The following is an 18,433-nucleotide window of genomic DNA, read 5'->3' as shown; positions in this document are numbered from 1 at the left end:
ATGCCAACTTTGCTCGTAAACTACCAAGAGCTAAGACACATACAAATTTTATGACAAGTAATCGAAAACCCTTCTAAAAAGGATTAAGTGTTATTCTATCCAACAAGAAAACAAATACAACAAATCTATCTAATTAGTTAAGACACCAGATACTGTCATGCAGTTTCAGCATCTAGTAACAAACCTCTAAGCTTTAAAATTCTGTTTCACAACTTCTGAGTACTAATAATACATTTTAAAAGGTTGATACCCACTATAAACTACATGTAGAAGTACCAGAGTACACAGTTAGCAAGTAAATGTGCATACACACCAAAGATTCTCAACTCTAATTTTGGAGCTCAACCTGGCAGTCTCCAAGGATTTATCTCCAAAGCAAAGTCATTAGCATAACTTTTAAATGTAGAATTTTATACAGGGTGGGAGAAATATGATCAAACGGCTGGATACTCTGCCTCTAGAAAGTTGACAGACATATCTGTATTTCTCATGTCAAAACATGATGGACTGAACTGGCCTAAGGGACAGGTTATTTTTTTATCTTTTCAAAAATTAAGAGTGCAAAATGTAACCATTAGAAACTGAAGCAAAAACAAGCATTTTAGAGTGGTTCTTCCAGCGCCTTAAATTCTAATGCAGTACACTAAGAAAATATGCCAGTTCTGCATACTGCCATCAGGTTTTAAAAAAAATTTCTTTCTTGGTCCATATTCAGTAAATAATAAATTTGTCTTTTCATATCTGAGTTAAGAGCTCTAGGGTATTCCTTAAAAAGTCATAATATAATCATAAATAAAAATGTTAAATAGTTCAAAGTAACAAGTCCATAATCAATACCACTAATGGTGATGTTCCTGAAACTTAACATTTAATTTTTCCTGATGAGTGTGTATACAGCAGATTTTTTTTTTTTTTGGTTGTTGTTAACAACACCCCAAATCCACCCCAAACACATCCATGGACTTTGTTAAATAAAGTAGCCTAAAATGTGGGTTGCAATGCCAGAAACGGCCAGATTAAAAATAAAGTAACTGCTGATTAAAAATGGTCTTTCTTTTATTCTCAACTATGTTTGTTGTATGTGCTTTTTAAATTATTTAACAAAAAATGACTTTTCAAATATATAATTTCAAGTCTCAAAGTTAATTTGAAAGAATGTGTAACATTTCATTTGAAAATAATAGTTTCAGCAGATATATGCAAGAGTCCTACATGAACTGTAAACGTGTCAACACCACCACCACATTTTAGTGTTTTTAAAGGGGAATTCAAGATAGATTATTTTCTGCAGTATGTAACTGATTAAAGATAGTACTTTTACATGTAAAAATAATTTTCACTAAAAAACTCAGGTGCAAAAAGTCTGGTACTTTGTATATCAAAATAACAAGAACAAAATGAGCAATGAAAAAATAGCAAAAGTCATTACAAAAAATAGTAAATTCCTATTTAAATTTCTGTGTTCACAGGTTAAAAATTTTTATCAATTAACTATATCACACAGATTGTAGATACTTTAAACTGTAATATAGGAAGGTAACATGGGATATTTGAAATTCAAGCTGTACTTACCAAAATAGTTTTAACCTGAGTTTTTGATATCTTCAGAAAGGTACTTCACAATAACATATGATATAGTTAGTAGTAGTAGTATAATTCAAAGTTATTTTTCTTTGACTTGCTTCTTCTTAAATAACTGAGTAAAATTATAAATATTTATTATACTTTTGGGGCCAAGTTCTCCAAACACAAGGAAGTATCTGGGTTAAAAAAACCTGTTATTTTTTCCTGCTATACAAGCATATGAAGATGTCTTTCTTGTTCCAAATGCCTTCAATTTAATCTTATTTTTACGTTTTATTTTAAAACAAATGCAAAAGTGAAAAGATCATCATAGATACTCGAATATTCCCATGAAATATATCACACCCACTGAAGAATTTAATTTCACTAAAGAATATCAAATTAATCATTTCCTCCTATAAATATTTTTTTTTATTTATTTGTGTTTAGAAGTTGCAGTTTTAAGTACTATTAACAGAAAATACATAACAAAAGCTTCCTAACAAGTGAAAAAAATAATTATAAATGCTGGAAAAATTGGCCTCATTAACATATTTACAGACTTTTACTTAATACATACTCCACTGGAAATTAATTATATGACATTTATACAATCATTAACATTTCCAAATCACTCTGAGTAGTGAGCATTTCAGTTCTTTACTGTCTATACCCAAGTTGAAAGTCACTCAGTTTCTGAAGGCAATACTGACAAGCATCAGAAATGGTCAATCTGAGATGCTATTGACATATTGTTCCGCTCCTTCACCTAAAGACGTTTCTGTTGAGTAAGTGTCCTTATGCTTCTTTTTCTCTTTGCTCTGATCTTCCTGTAGCTTCAGAATTATGTTTCGGATTTCTTCTCTTTTTGTTCTCATTCTTGGGGGAGGAAACCAGTTTGCCAGATTCATAGGTAATTCAAAATTGAGAATTGGATTCTGAAAATAAAAATATTAAATGCACATTAGAAAATTATAATAAGTAATATTTTAGTTTCAATGACAAAAGCATTCCAGAGTAGAAATGAAAAAAAATCAGTAACATGCCAGGCATTTTGCTAGGCACTGGAGATGTAAGACAATTTCTGCTTACAGATAAGGGGTGAGCAAACTACAGCCAGTGGGTCAAATTCTGCCTATTGCCTGTTTTTGTAAATAAAGCCTTATTGGAACATAGCCACAGTAACTCATCTACATGCTGTCTATGGATGCCTTCTTTCATGCACAACAACAGAATAGAGAGCAGAGACCGTATGGCCACAGAACCTAAAATATTTATGACCTGGCCCCTTATGAAAGGATTGCTGACCCCAGTCTAGACAGATAACTCAACAATTAAAACAATGGATGTCACAGGTATTAAGACAGGAGAAGCAGAGTCCTATGAGAATACATACCTATGGGCATAGCACAGTATCAAAAAGTGATGTTTATGCTAAGATCTGAAGAATGAGTAGGAATTAGTCAAATAAGGAATGATGGAAGCAACAGGGAAGAATATTCCAGGGAAGGAAATAGGTATCAATGTCTGGAGGCGAGAGAGAATATGAGAGCCTGAAATGACATTCATGTAGATGGTACACAGAATGCTAGAGTGAGAAGGGTAGAAAGAAGGCTAGAAGCTTGGACAGGAGTTAGAGCATGCAGGTCACGTGAAGGATTCCAGTCTTTTAACTCAAGATCAACAGGAAGCCATTATAAGATTTAAAGCAGAAAAGTAACATGATTAAATTTGGGTTCTGGGAAAACTGTGAAAAAAAACACAGCAAGAGGCCCAGCAAGCTACATGTAGAACAATGAAATTAGAACACTTTCTAACATCATACTCAAAAATAAACTCAAAATGGATTAAAGAACAAAATATAAGGGCAGAAACTATAAAACTATTAAGAGGAAAACATAGGCACTGTGCTCTTTGACTTATATCAAAGCAAGATTCCCTTTGACTCACCTCCCAAAGTAATGGAAATAAAAACAAACGGGACTTAATTAAACTTAAAAGCATTTGCACAGCAAAGGAAATTATAAACAAAATGAAAAGACAGCCCTCAGAATGAGATAAAACAACTGCAAACTGACAAAGGATTAACCTCCAAAATATACAAGCAACTCATGCATTTCAGTATCAGAAAAACAAACAACCTAATCAAAAAATGGGCAGAAGACCTAAACAGACATTTCTCCAAAGAAGACATATAGATGGCCAACAAACACATGAAAAGATGCCTAACATCATTCATTATTAGAGAAATGAAAATTAAAACTACAATGAGATTATCACCTTATACCAGTCAGAATGCCCATCATCAAAAAATCTACAAACAATAAATGCCGGAGAGGATATAGAGAAAAGGGAGCCCTTTTGCTCTGCTGGTGGAAATGTAAACTGATACAACCACTATGGAGAGCAGTATGGAGATTCCTTAAAAAACAAGGAGTCAAACGACCACACGACCCAGCAATCCCACTACTGGGCATATATCCTGAGAAAACCATAGTTCAAAAGGACGCATGTACCCCAATGTTCACTGTAGCACTATTTACAATAGCCAGGACATGGAAGCAGCCTAGATGGCCATCGAAAGATGAATGGATAAACAAGTTGTGGTACATATACACAATGGAATATTAGCCGTAAAAAGGAATAAATTTTAGTCAGCTGAACTGAGGTGGATGAACCTAGAGCTTATTATACAGAGTGAAGGAAGGCAGAAGAAGAAAAACAAATACCGTATATTTAACGCATATATATGGAATCTGATGAATCTATCTGCAGGGGAAGAATAGAAACGCAGATGTAGAGAATGGACTTGTGGACACAGCAGGGGAAGGACAGGGTGAGACAAACTGAGCAAGTGGCACTGACATATATACACTACCTTGTATAAAACAGACAGCTAGTGGGAAGCTGCTGTACAACACAGGGAGCTTTTGTAAAGCAAGTATCCTCCAATTAAAAATAAATAAATAAAATTTAAAAAAATTTTAAAAACTATACTAAACGCATATATATGGAATTTAGAAAGATGGTAACGATGACCCTATATGTGAGACAGCAAGAGACACAGATGTATAGAACAGTCTTTTGGACTCTGTGGGAGAAGGCGAGGGTGGGATGATCTGAGAGAACAGCACTGAAACATGTATATTATCATATGTGAAACAGATCTCCGGTCCAGGTTCTATGCATGAGACAGGGCACTCAGGGCTGGTGCACTGGGATGACCCTGAGGGATGGGATGGGGAGGGAGGTGGGAGGAGGGTTCAGGATGGGGAACACATGTACACCCATGGCTGATTCGTGTCAATGTATGGCAAAAACCACTACAATATTGTAGAGTAATTAGCCTCCAATTAAAATAAATAAATTAAAAAAAAAAAAAGGAGGCCTAGTCAGAGGTTGGCACAGCACTGCGGAATAGTGATGCTAGTAAACTGAACCGAGAAAGTGGTAGCAGGGTTAAAGAACTCAGCATGTGTGACACTGAATGATAGAATTCACAGAACTTATGGCACAATGGCTGGATGAAGAAAAGGAAGAAGTCAAGATAAACTGTAAAGAATATCCAAGACAGGTATGCATGGTAAAGTCAAAAGAAGCAAGTGTGTTATGAGGAAGGAATGCTCGACAGTGTCAATGGTACTGGGAACTCAGGAACAATTTCAGCATAAGGGTGAGGGTCAAGCCAGATTATATAGATTTGAGAAGCAAGTAGGATTTGTGGAAATGAAGACAATGAGTATAAATGTGTGTCCAGAAATACACTTGTGAAGGGCAGAAAAGAAGGTAAAAAGATAAGAGCCTGAATCATGGCAGAGATTTCTTAAGGCCAAAACAGCCAGTGGAGAAGAAGAGTTGATCAGTGATAGAAGTGAGTGGATTCGGATAACATGGAGTACAGTCTTTTTTATGCCTTAAATATTTTCCGATCTATGAGTTTTTGCTCCCTGGAATAATTTTTGAAACAGCAGTTTTCAGTCTCTCCAAAATATTTGATTATTGTGTTTTTTACACTAACGTAAGATCAAAAACACCATTTTATTATTTATTAAGTCAGATCCAACCAACTGCAACCCACCTCAAAAAAGCTCTCTACATACTGCAATACATATACGCCACAGTCACTGAAGTTGTTTTGTTGTGGTACTTTTGGATTAGAGCCTTTCATAACATCTTTGGAAAAACTTCTTTTGCTTCCTTTTTTAACTTCCCATTCCACCTCTAAATACCTGCAATGATATGTATATAGTAAGAACACATACATACATATAAATATACATACTTCCTCATCCCCACCAGAATACAAAGTACAGGTAGAGTTTTGAACTTACTCTCTTAGAATTTTGACAACATTTGACCGAGAAGGGCCTCTGAGTGAGTCCATCAGTAGGATACAAGGTCTGAAATGAAATGACAAAATATTAATATTTTATTAATGTTTACAAGGCATAAATAGATATACATTAACAATAAAATGGAGGGGGATATAAACCTTTTAGGCAAAAACACCCTAATAATACTTAACTACCCATGATTATATTAAATACTGAATTATAGAGTAATAATTTAGCCATACCTAAGTTATGAATATATTTCACCAAAGTTCCATAGCTAGTTCCTAAAAATACTTCATAATTTAGTACAAAATCAAAACAATTCTGAAAATTTGAACATTCCCTGTTCCAAAGTAACAAAAGTGAGACCACACAAAAGTAGAAGAAAGATAATCCCATTTAAAAAAGTCTATTGATATTTTAAATAACAAAACAGGTAATCTTCACATAAAAGAATTAGCTTAGAATCCACTGTTTTTGTCAAGATTCCACTTTAGAACATTTACTATAAAAAAACACTTAACTTTCAAAATTTTGTTCTTAAACCTAAGTAAGTGAGCAAGTTTAATGTAGTACAGAAGGTCCTGAAATGATTAAAGACCTAGGTTCTTCCTGGCTAACATTTTATGGGATTTGGAGAAAATCTTTTAACTGCTCTAGGTCTCTATGCTTTCCTTTATATTGAAGTTTGCTTTTCAAATGCTGTTACTAGAATTTCAGACAAGAATGCCTACAAAAAGTCAAAAAGAGATTAAGTCGAGAAATAGGTACTTCATCACTGAAGTCTGGAGACCCTGGAGAGATCTCAGAATATGTACTTCTGAGAATCAAAACAGACTCACTCTCAATGTGAGGTTCCCTGGAACACGCCTCTTAGGACTGCCCTGAGTGGCCATGGAACTAGTGTGAACTTCAATTCCCATGTTACTGATGTGAATCTGAATGAAAATTCTTTGTCCTTTCCTGCTTCAAATCACTACATATCCAAAAGGAATAGTGGCTTTCTATGCACTTGCATAGAGACAGAAAGTGGGCAAATGGAGAACTGAAATGGTTTCCATTCTCCCCAACTCAATCCCGACATTAGGCATGACCCAGGTTTTCCTCACTGATTCTGAAAGCCTTTGTGACTTCTGCTTAAGTACTTGTTTAAATTAAAACAGTATGGTTAATATTTTATTCTAAGAGAGTATGTGAATAAAAGTCACCATGTAGTTTACAAGATATACAGTTAATGCTTACTGTTTACAGATAGTAGGCTTTAAATGCCACTGTCCTATTTCTGAACTGCAGTTGTCATCAGCAAGGAGTCCATCATCACTGCTATCATCCTATAAAAGACAGCCTACTGTTAGTATTGAAACTATAAAATCTAAATAAGTAGTAACAAAATAGCACTATTAAGGATAAAAATCCTTGTGGCAAATATGTAAAAACTATATCTCTAATTAGGTGATCAGACTTTAGAAAATGTTGTATGTCACTCAATCCCAAAGGAACTGCATAGGAATCCAAAGAAAAACTTTTAATGATATAAAATATTGGAACTTCTTGCTAAGCATTAGGTTTCACCTGGTTATCCTGATCTTCTGAGAAGTCGATGAATTCATCTTCAAGCATTTTACTACCTTCAGCTGAGTCATCACTGTAGTTTAGTCTTATTTTGCTTAAACCATCTGTATCAATAAGAAACATTACACAATTCTTAAAAAGAATATGCACATAACTTAATAGTATATGATCTTAAAATTAATGATAGCAATTATATAGTAATTACAAATATAAAATTTGTCTTAGCATGTAATATCACAAATACAAAATAAGTTACTTTTTTTTAAAAAACCTGGATTGTCATACTATTTACAGAGCTGTTTCTACTACTCAGACCCTAAAATTCATTAAACATTAAAAACTAGGTATCAACTGTATTATTAAAATTTATGTATATTTAAATACATGTCTATAAATAAAGGTTTTGTGCTAGGTATGCTAGATATCTTTAAAAACAGAAGCTACAATAGTTTGAAAATAACTCAACTGTTCAATAACAGAAATACTCAGCAAATATAGAACATAAAATGAAACTGTGTACATGTGAGAAACTAAAATTGTGAAAATATAGAAAATTGTACAAATTAAAAAACATGATTAAAACATAGTAAGATGGGCTTGCTTTGGCACAAATAATTTTTAAAAAATACAAAAATGAAAATAATCATATTAGTATTTATGGATAAGCTCCTCAACTTGGCACATTTTTCCTTCATGTTTGGTTATATTCATAAGATTCTTCAATAAAATAAAACAACACAAGCCAATGTAGTGCTGATAGTATGAAAAATAAATGACTCACAGAAATATCTGAAATGAATTATTTTAAAGGTCTCTTTCAAGAATCCAAATCCTTAAAAATCAATGATTAAGCTTAAAGAAAGAGAAGACTTACAACAAATAATGAAAACTGAGTCGGGAACTTTGATGCCAAATATACAAATATTGTTCACTACAGAGCATACCATTTCCAAGTTTTTAAAAGCATGACTTCAAGGTATTTTAGACAGGACTTAACTTATTTTAGTACAAGTTATTAAAAGAGCATTAAGAATACTAATATTATTAAGCAAGAAAAGATAGCAAGATAAAAGTGCTCCTGAAAAGATATATTTAACATATATGTAAGTTTAAATGTTGTGATCAAAAAAATACTATTTAAAATAATAAAGCCCTATGATTAATCCTTTTATTATGCAAAGAATAACCTTTACAATTTATCTTTTTAAAAATCTGTATTTTAATGTTTTGAAGCTAAAATACCTATATTTAAGTAAAATTTGTCTAAATCCTTAGGTAATTCAGAATTAGTAATTACAATCAAGTTGTTTTAGTAGCAAAGTATTCCTAACTATACCTTTTACCCAGAAATTGTGTCATATGAACATGAACTTTATACAAATGAAAATACACGTGCATTGTAAAAAAGAGAGAAAAGTAAATAGTATAGTCAATGTCTTCAGTTATTTCGTTCAGTAAACAAACGCTCTGGTATAAATTGAGTGGCAGTAACTCAATCAGCTACTCTCTCAACCAGTCCCAGTTCCTGAGGTTCTCACATAGTGAGATCATCTGAAGATGCCGAACCAAGTGTGATTCTAGAATTTAAACATACATATTTTTCATGTATTGATACCAACCATACATCGCAAGACAACTATTTCAAATGGTGCCCAACTGAAAAAACAGCAAATCAAAGTAATAGTAACACACATTATTACTTTCCTACAGTTGATCTTAAAAACCTAATCCCTGTGTCAAGATACAATTCTACTTTTTTGCTGTAGCATATCAACCTACATTGCAGTCACTTGTGACTATATGTGTTCAGTGGTTAAATTATGTTTAAACTACCTAAAATGCTTCATTTAAATCCTATCAGCTATCAGACCAAACAGAAATAGATCAATAAGATACAAATCATAATCACAAAAAATTTTTACAAGCTCTCTTCTTAAATTTTGATGTCATAATTTTATATAGCATAGACTGCTTAAACCATCCTCTCTGAGGCCATTCAGTGTTCTTTTGGGTGAGTGATGCCTTGAAAACATCTGATGAAACATGAGACTTCATTACTTAAAAAAATACAGACCCATTCTAGAGAACTGCGGGACACTATCATCACTGGATTAAGATAAACATTAAAAAAGGATAGAAAAACACCAGTGTTTCACACATAATAATGGTAAATTAATTACCTTTAAGGATAATTGATATAGTTACACACATACTAAAAAAAAAAAGAAACAAAGCACAAACTATAATTTTTCAAAGAAGAATCAACAGATACTGAAAGGGCAAACTAAAGGATTCACTGGGACACATACTCAAATTTAACCTCTTACTTCTCAACTAGGGTTACTTCTCAACTAGAACACCAGTAACCTGTAGGAAAGGGCCACTAGGAATTTCTGGGGTTTGTGCATATGAAGGAAGCCCTAAGGCTTTGTCTCATTGCTCTAAGTCATGCATTTTAATTCATTTTTTAACTTGAATTCATATTAAACTATATGAAATTATTGATCAAAAAGAACTTAAAAAATGTTCTATAGAGATATAATTCACATACCATACAACTCACCCCCTTAAAGTGTACAATTAAGTGGTTTTTGGTATATTTACACATACTGTGTGCAACCATCACCAGAGTCAATTTTAAAACATTTTCAAAATGTTTCAAATCTCAAAACAAACAAACAAAAACAAACCTCTAAACCCTTTAGCTATCACTCCCTTTTCCCCATATTCCTCTCCAACCCCCAAGGCAGCCTTAAGCAACCATTAATCCACTCTTACAGGCTTTCTGTTTGGGAGATTTTATACAAATAGAATCACATTAATATGTGGTCTTCTGTGACTACTTCAACTTAGCATTTTCTCAGTTTCATCCATGTTGTAACATGTATCACTACTTTATTTCTTTTTATGGCCTAATAATATTCCATTAAATAGATATATCATGTTTTCATTATCCATCTATCAGTTGATGAACATCTGGGTTGTTTCTACCTTTTGGCTGTTGCAAATAATGCTGCTATAATTGTTCATGCCCAAGTTTTTGTGTGGACATATGTTACTTCTCTCGGGTATTTATCTAGGAGTGGAACTGCCAGATCATATCATAACTTTATGTCTAACTTCTTAAGGAACTGTCAAACTGTCTTCCAAAGCAAGCTGTAGCATTTTACCTTCCTACATTAATAATATATGAAGTTTTCAATTTCCCCACATCCTCACCAACACCTGTTGGCATCTGACTTTCCTATTCTAGCCATGCTCTATAAAAAGGCTTAAGCAGCCATTAATCCACTCTATAGGCTTGTGGTTTTGATTTAGATTTCCCTCATATCCAGCATCTTCTCATGTACTAATTGGCAGGACTTTGTTCAAAGGCAGTGAAAAACAGTGCACACTGCCTTGACGGCTTTATCTTCAGAGTGCCCATCTACGCAATGCTTTCAGTGTAGCAAAATGGTAATTAATGTAGCTATTCAGTGCCTTTTATTACTTTTTCTATTCAAGTATTAAAATACTAAAACTGAAAAAAATTACAGTGACTTGGTGACTACCTAATTTGCCTTTCTTCATTCCATTTCCTCCTTGATGAAATATATTAGAAAGTGAGCAATAAAAAAAAAGTACTGTTGATCCCTGAACAGCACAGGTTTGAACTGCACTGGTCCACTTACACATGGATTTTTTTTTCCCAAGAAAGAGGTTAGTACAGTACTGCACAATCCGAGGCTGGCTGAATCCAGGGATGTGAATCTGTGGATGTGGAACTGTGGTATGACACAAATGGCTGATGATCAAGTCAGAGGTAGATTTTGACTGTCAGAGGGTCAGCACCCCTAAACCCCATGCTGTTTAAGGTTCAACTGCATTTATCTGCTTGATTTGGATGCACTTTTTTGCTTTATCTGCTAAATTCCCCCCTTTTGCCTCTTATCTTATACCCCCTAAAAGGCACAAAGACCAATATCCATAGGCCTAATATCAGCTTTATGCAGCTGAGCATGTCAAACAAAAAATATTTTGTAAGAGCACAGCAACAGCTTTCTGACTTACTAAAATAACACAGGCTGGCAGAAGTACCAAAAGTATGTTCAGCATTCACAACTTTTGATAGGTTCTTTCTGAGGTCACATAATTTCTTCTATGTCTTATACTGAGATTTTTCCTCCAAAAAGAATGTATTAGATCTATTCATAGTTTATTAAGTTTGCTATCCTATATATATAGCATACTATAGTTTACGAAGTGGACTGTTTTACTTTGAGGTTGAAGTGGAAATTCTGCAGTTGACTTGATAAAAAATTTAAGTATCTGAAGAGAAACCTTAGATTTCTAGAATAAGTGCCAGTAATATGGACCTGATTCAAGGAAAGAAACAATTTGTTAGAACTGAAGGGAAATAAAAAAGCAGAGGTTGGACCAGTGCCCTTTTTTCCACTGAAAACCATGAAAGAGAGTGAGGAACAGGAACTAACCTTTAATTTGAATGTCAACAACTATTTGGAGGAAAAAAGCTTTAATTTTTGTCTCTTGATCTCAATTTGCCCATCTGTAAATTGAGAAGATCAAACTAATTTGCCTTACAGATCTAAGATTGTGCAACTATTGTTTATGCTAAATAAGTAAATTTCCTACAAAATAAAAACAAGTCCAAGTTCCTACAAATGGAAAATGCAAACCTTGTACTATAATTTTAAAACTGTACTCTTTGTAAGGATGAGGGCAGGAGACTCATTATAAAGGGGGCACAAGAGAATTGTTTTGAGTAATGGCAAGGTTCTAAATCTTGACTGCTGTAATGATTACGTGACTAGATACATTTATCAAAGCTCACTGAGCTACATTTATGAGTGAATGTTACTGTAAGTAAATTATACAATAAACCTGACTTTAAGAAAAAGTGCACCCTGAAATTTTAATCCTATTTCTAAAAAATCCAACTTATTCTGAATTCTTTGATTTTTTGAAACATTTAGTAACATACCTGTATGGTGCATAGAACTTAAATATTCATTCTGTAGGCCATTCTCACTTTCAGTCCTATCAACAAATTTCTGGCATGCGGGTTCTCCTTTATTCGATTCTTCATTTTCACTTGCAGTATGATTTATTTTTTTCAGACTACATTTCACACTGCTTATGTTTCTCCGATAACGAGGGTCACTTTCTTCCTGTTCATTATTTGAATCAATTACAGCTACGCAATGCTTTCTGTTTAGCATCTTCTTAATTACAGGCTTGGCAGCAGAGTTTTGTGAACAACTGTCCATTTCACTGGCTGAAGGAGAAGAAATACAACTGTCCTCTACAGGTAAACTTTTTTGCGTGACTGTATTTTCATGGTAATGAGGATTAGGTTCATACTTTGGTTTTTCCAAACCAGGGAAACAAACAACGGCCAAAAACCAGTGTGCACTGTAAAAAACAAATGAAACTACTGAATATATTATTAGAAAAGCTTATTATATTTGGCAATAAATATTCAAATTTTTTCTAAAGCTTCTGTAAACAAACTTATTAAGAATGCCCAATTTTCTCAATTCTTAAATTAATCTACTTGTTTGAAGACTCACTGATTCATTAACAGAATATAATGTCTATTCAAAAATAACATAATTTTTATCAGAATTACCTAGCCTACATTCACTTTTGCAAACAATCCTTTGAACATTTTCTTGCTTTTGGAATGAAAGATTCATCTTTTTCAAGGCAATTTAACAAAATGTAAATTACATCGCTGCAATTCATCATTCCCATTTACCTTTCCTTCGTTCTATTTATGCCTAGGGTAAAATACTAGCAACATTAAAATATCTTTAGAAGTCTAACTAATTAGACTTTATAAGTTTGAACATCTTCTAAATATTGTACATAATAGTTTTTAAAAAACTTTTCATCCATGTTTTTCTTATTAATGAGGTGAATGAGTGAGTGCAAGTTGCTCAGTTGTGTCTGACTCTTTGCGACCCCATGGACTGACTATACAGTCCATGGAATTCTCCAGGCCAGAATGCTCCAGTGGGTAGCCTTTCCCTTCTCCAGGGGATCTTCCCAACCCAGGGATCGAATCTAGGTCTCCTGCCTTGCAGGAGGATTCTTTCCCAGCTGAGCCACCAGGGAAGCCCAAGAATATCCTTTCTCCAGTGGATGTTCCCGACCCAGGAATCGAACTGGAGTCTCCTGCATTGCAGGCAGATTCTTTGCCAACCAATCTATCAGGGAAGCTTGGTTACTATTAACTAGGTATTATTAAGTATTAATATTAGGTATTAATAGGTACTAATAACATTTATGAGGCATTAATAAGGTAGGGATTTCTTAATACTGAAAATATTATTCTTGTCTCATACTCTACTGAAATAAAATACACTAAATTGAAATAATGTATCTAGTCTAATTAGCAGTACAGAAGTATCAGTAGGATTCCAGCTAGAGCTGAATTCAGTTATCATCATAGTTTCTGACAGTAGGATATAAGCTATGAGTAAGAAGCGACACAGCTAAAAGTGGCTAATATTCATTAATCTAATTAATTTTATTAAGGGCTTACTATTTGCTAGGCACAGTGTTATGTGAAAGGGTCTTCGCTGGTGGCTCAGACAGTCAACAATCTGCCTGTAATGCAGGAGACCCAGGTTTGACTCCTGGGTTGGGAAGATTCCCTGGAGAAGGGAATGGCAACCCACTCCAATGAACAGGCTAAAGATGTCAGATAATTTATTAGCTGAGCACAATATTTGTCACAGAGTATGGTGTTCAGTAGATATTTGCTGTATGAAAAATGAATGTTGACACAGACAGAAGTTATTGCATATTCTATTTATGCAAAATATTAAATTCCCCCAAGGTAATACTAAGAAGCACTGTATGTCTCTTCATTAGACGCAATAAGTAGAAAAGTTCACAGAGGCTGCCTTCATCCTCAGTACTGAAAACCCAGACACAGAAATGCTTCTCTCCTCTTCTTAACTATTAATCCTCAGGACCCCATGGACTTAGGTCAGGCCAGGCTGGGAGAGTGCAGATCATCTTCCTCACTTCATCAGCCCAAACACACAGCTGACACTAAGTCACATCTCAACTTCAGAAAGGTTATAAAGTGAAAAAATGTTCTTTAAAAATTGATTAAACGTGGTGTAACACAGTGGTTCTCAACCTACAGCTGAAACCGAAGTTTATCACAGTTATAAACATTTTTCAGCTATGACAATACGGATGAGCCATAGCTTTTCTGTTGCCTCATCTAATAACTTGGAAAAAAATCTTCCTTCACCTAGCTGTAAAGAGAAAGCTAAATCAGATACATCTGACCTCACTTTCAACCTTGAAGAGCCAGAGTTTTGCTTTTATGATCCCTTTTAATGGCAGATACCTTGACCTTAAGCCATTAGTAGGAGACATGGCTAAAACAGGCAATTTCACTTAGTTTAATCTGATGTTTGGATTAGGTCCAAACATCAAATATTTGCTCCTTGTCAATTACTACAACAATTTTTAACAAATGGCTTATCAACTTTTAGCTTAGAGAAATTACCACCACCAGGAAAATTAAAATAGATGACGAATACAGGGCAGCCTATCTAATTCGTTTTGTCTCTTAAAAAAAAGCTCTCATGATCTGGAAGTTATTCTTCCATCTACAAACAGCACAGTTCTCCTGCAGAACATAACTAATTCACACTCTCTACCTTTCACCAAGACAACCAAGATGACAAAAAGCACTAAACACAGTGTCCATCCACATCAAATATCGTGACTAAGGATGTGCCTCTATTACTAAATCACATATGCCTCAAATTATATATTTTTCGAAATTTTTATAATTAATTTCTGACAAATGAATTCCCATGTATATCCCTCCCTTTTACAAAGCGGGCAGCTCATTTGCTACTTGATATGACAAATTAATGTCAAGAAATCTAATTTGAGGAAAATGAAGAAATTATAAAGATTAGTTTTAAACTTAAGTTTTAAATTTTATTCATACTATGCTACTATGTTTGACTCAAATCATTTTGAAGAGGTTGGGCTTTACAGTCATAATCAAAGTTTTAACCTAGTCTACCTATCTTTGGCTGGCTAATTAGAGATCATAATAGGTGTTATAATTAAAACATGATTTTAAATAAAAAGAATCTGACTATACTACAGAGTAAATGTTTTCGATACTGAGAAAAAGAGCACATTCAGAAGCTAGCTTGGCACAGACAGGCTTATTAGACATTAAAAATCTTACAGAACACCAACCTCAGACAAATTTACACTGCAACCACGATAAAAATGAGACAAAGCAAGGTCATTTCATAATTTGTCTTAGCAGAGACAAATATAAGGTCACAATGCAACCCTTCAAAATACCAAATATCTTTTTGCTAAATGAGTGAATGCGTGCCGCTGGAGCAGCTGTGAGAAGACACCCCATGTCCAAGGGCAAAGGAGAAGCCCCAGCAAGATGGTAGGCGAAACTGAGTTTAGAATCAAACCCCATACCCACCAGAGACACTCAGAGGGCTCAAACATACCCTGTGTACACCAGGACCCAGAGACCCCACAGAGACTGAGACAGAACTGTGTTTGAGTGTCTCCTGTGGATGTACAGGGTCAGCAGTGGCCTGCCGCAGGGGCAGGGGCTCTGGGTGCAGTAAACCTGGGTATGGCATAAGCCCTCCTTGGAGAAGGCCACCATTAACCCCACCAAAGAGCCACCAGAACTTACACAGGACAGGGGAAACAGACTCTTAAAGGGCACAAACAGAACCTTGTGTACCAGGACCCAGGAAAAAGGAGCAGTGACCCCACAAGAGACTGACCCAGACTTGCCCGTGTGTGTCCAGGAGCCTCTGGCAGAGGCGTGGGTTGGCGGTAGCCTGCTGCAGGGCTGGGGGCAGCAGTGAGTGTAGCAGTGCATCCATGGGACCTTTTGAAGGAGGTCACCATTACCTTCATTACCTCCACCAAAGTTTGGCCATAGGTAAATAACAGGGAGGGAACACAGCCCCACCCAGCAACAGAAAATTTGACTAAAGATTTACTGAGCATGGCCCCGCACATCAGAACAACACCCCGTTTTCCCCCTAGTCAGTCTCTCACATCAGGAAGCTTCCATAACCCTCTTATCCTTCTCCATCAGAAGGAAGACAGACTGAAAACCACAATCACAGAAAGCTAACCAATCTAATCAGATGGACCACAGCCTTGCCTTAATTCAGTGAAACTATGAACCATGCCAAGTAGGTCCATCCAAGACGGATGGGTCATGGTGGAGAGCTCTGACAAAACATGACCCACTGGAGAAGGGAATGGCAAACCACTTCATCATCCTTGCCTTGAGAACCTCATGAACAGTATGAAAAGGCAAAAAGATAGAACACTGAAAGATGAACTCCCCAGGTCGGTAGGTGCCCAATATGTTACTGGAGATCAGTGGCGAAATAACTCCAGAAAGAATGAAGAGACACAACCAAAGCAAAAACAACATCCAGTTGTGGATGTGACCAGTGATGGAAGTAAACTCCGAAGCTATAAAGAGCAATACTGCATAAGAACCTGGAATGTTAGGTCCATGAATCAAGGCAAATTGGAAGTGGTCAAACAGGAGATGGCAAGAAGGAATCAACAAACTAAAATGGACTGGAATGAGTGAATTTAACTCAGATGACCATTACATCTACTACTGTGGGCAAGAATCCTCAGAAGAAATGGAGTAGCCATCATAGTCAACTAAGGAGTCTGAAATGCAGTACTTGGATGCAATCTCAAAAATGACAGAATAATCTCTGTTCATTTCCAAGGCAAACCATTCAATATCACAGTAATCCAAGTCTATGACCCAAACAGTAATGCTGAAGAAGTTGAAGTTGAACAGTTCTACGAACACCTACAAGACCTTCTAGAACGAATACTCAAAAAAGATGTCCTTTTCATTATGGGGGACTGGAATGCAAAAGTAAGAAGTCATGAGATACCTGGAGTAACAGGCAAATTTGGCCTTGGTGTACAGAATGAAGTAGAGCAAAGGCTAATAAGAGTTTTGCCAAGAGAATGAACTGGTGATAGCAAACACCCTCTTCCAACAACACAAGAGAAGACTCAACACATGGACATCACCAGATGGTCGATACCGAAATCATATTGATTATATTCTTTGCAGCCAAAGATGGAAAAGCTTGATACAGTCAGCAAAAACAAGACTGGGAGCTGACTGTGGTTCAGATCATGAACTCCTTATTGCCAAATTCAGACTTAAGTTGAAGGAAGTGGAGAAAACCACTAGACCATTCAGGTATGACCTAAATCAAATCCCTTACGATTATACACTGGAAGTGACAAATAGATTCAAGGGATTAGTTCTGATAGACAGAGTGCCTGAAGAACTATGGATGGAGGTTCATGACATTGTACAGGAGACAGGGATCAAGGCCAACCCCAAGGAAAACAAATGCAAAAAGGCAAAAACGGCTGTCTGAGGAGGCCTTACAAATAGCTGTGAAAAGAAGAGAAGTGAAAGGCAAAGGAGAAAAGGAAAGATATACCCATTTGAAAGCAGAGTTCCAAAGAATACCAAGGAGAGATAAGAAAGCCTTCTTCAGTGATCAATGCAAAGAAATAGAGCAAAACAACAGAATGGGAAAGACTCGAGATCTCTTCAATAGAATTAGAGATACCAAAGGAACATTCATGCAAAGATGGGCTCAATAAAGGACAGAAAAGGTATGGACCTAACAGAAGGAGAAGATATTAAGAAAAGGTGGCAAGAATACACAGAAGAACTGTACAAAAAAGATATTCACAACCCAGATAATCATGATGGTGTGATCACTCACCTAGAGCCAGACATTCTGGAATGCGAAGTCAAGTGGGCCTTAGAAGGCATCACTATGAACAAAGCTAGTGGAGGTGATGGAATTCCAGTTGAGCTATTTCAAATCCTCAAAGGTGATGCTGTGAAAGCGCTGCACTCGATATGC

At 35.4% G+C, this 18,433-nt stretch overlaps 1 protein-coding gene across 42 annotated transcripts in view; it reads right to left on the bottom strand.

The window, feature by feature from the left end:
* Positions 1–2,204: 2,204 nt before the first annotated feature.
* SENP6 (SUMO specific peptidase 6) overlaps positions 2,205–18,433 on the bottom strand; it is a 136,445-nt gene continuing 120,216 nt past the window's right edge. For 35 of the 42 annotated variants that reach the window (XR_014065734.1, XR_014065735.1, XM_081530811.1 and 32 more), the window contains 6 exons: positions 12,451–12,881; positions 7,470–7,573; positions 7,140–7,228; positions 5,895–5,963; positions 5,642–5,792; positions 2,205–2,501 (listed from right to left, as the gene is read on the bottom strand). Coding sequence is in view for 33 of the 42 variants with exons in the window: in XM_081530811.1 (XP_081386937.1) it covers positions 2,292–2,501; positions 5,642–5,792; positions 5,895–5,963; positions 7,140–7,228; positions 7,470–7,573; positions 12,451–12,881 (1,054 nt within the window). In the remaining 9 variants the exon portion in view is untranslated. Of the gene's footprint in view, positions 2,502–5,641; positions 5,793–5,894; positions 5,964–7,139; positions 7,229–7,469; positions 7,574–12,450; positions 12,925–18,433 lie in introns of all 42 variants that reach the window. The other 7 variants (XR_014065736.1, XR_014065728.1, XR_014065729.1 and 4 more) reach the window with 2 other exon arrangements.

The sequence above is a fragment of the Giraffa tippelskirchi genome, chromosome 9 (assembly GCF_054371585.1).
Source record: "Giraffa tippelskirchi isolate mGirTip1 chromosome 9, T2T-mGirTip1v1.2.pri, whole genome shotgun sequence".
Classification (NCBI taxonomy): Eukaryota; Metazoa; Chordata; class Mammalia; order Artiodactyla; family Giraffidae; genus Giraffa; species Giraffa tippelskirchi.
This window is presented reverse-complemented; position numbering and strand designations above follow the sequence as displayed.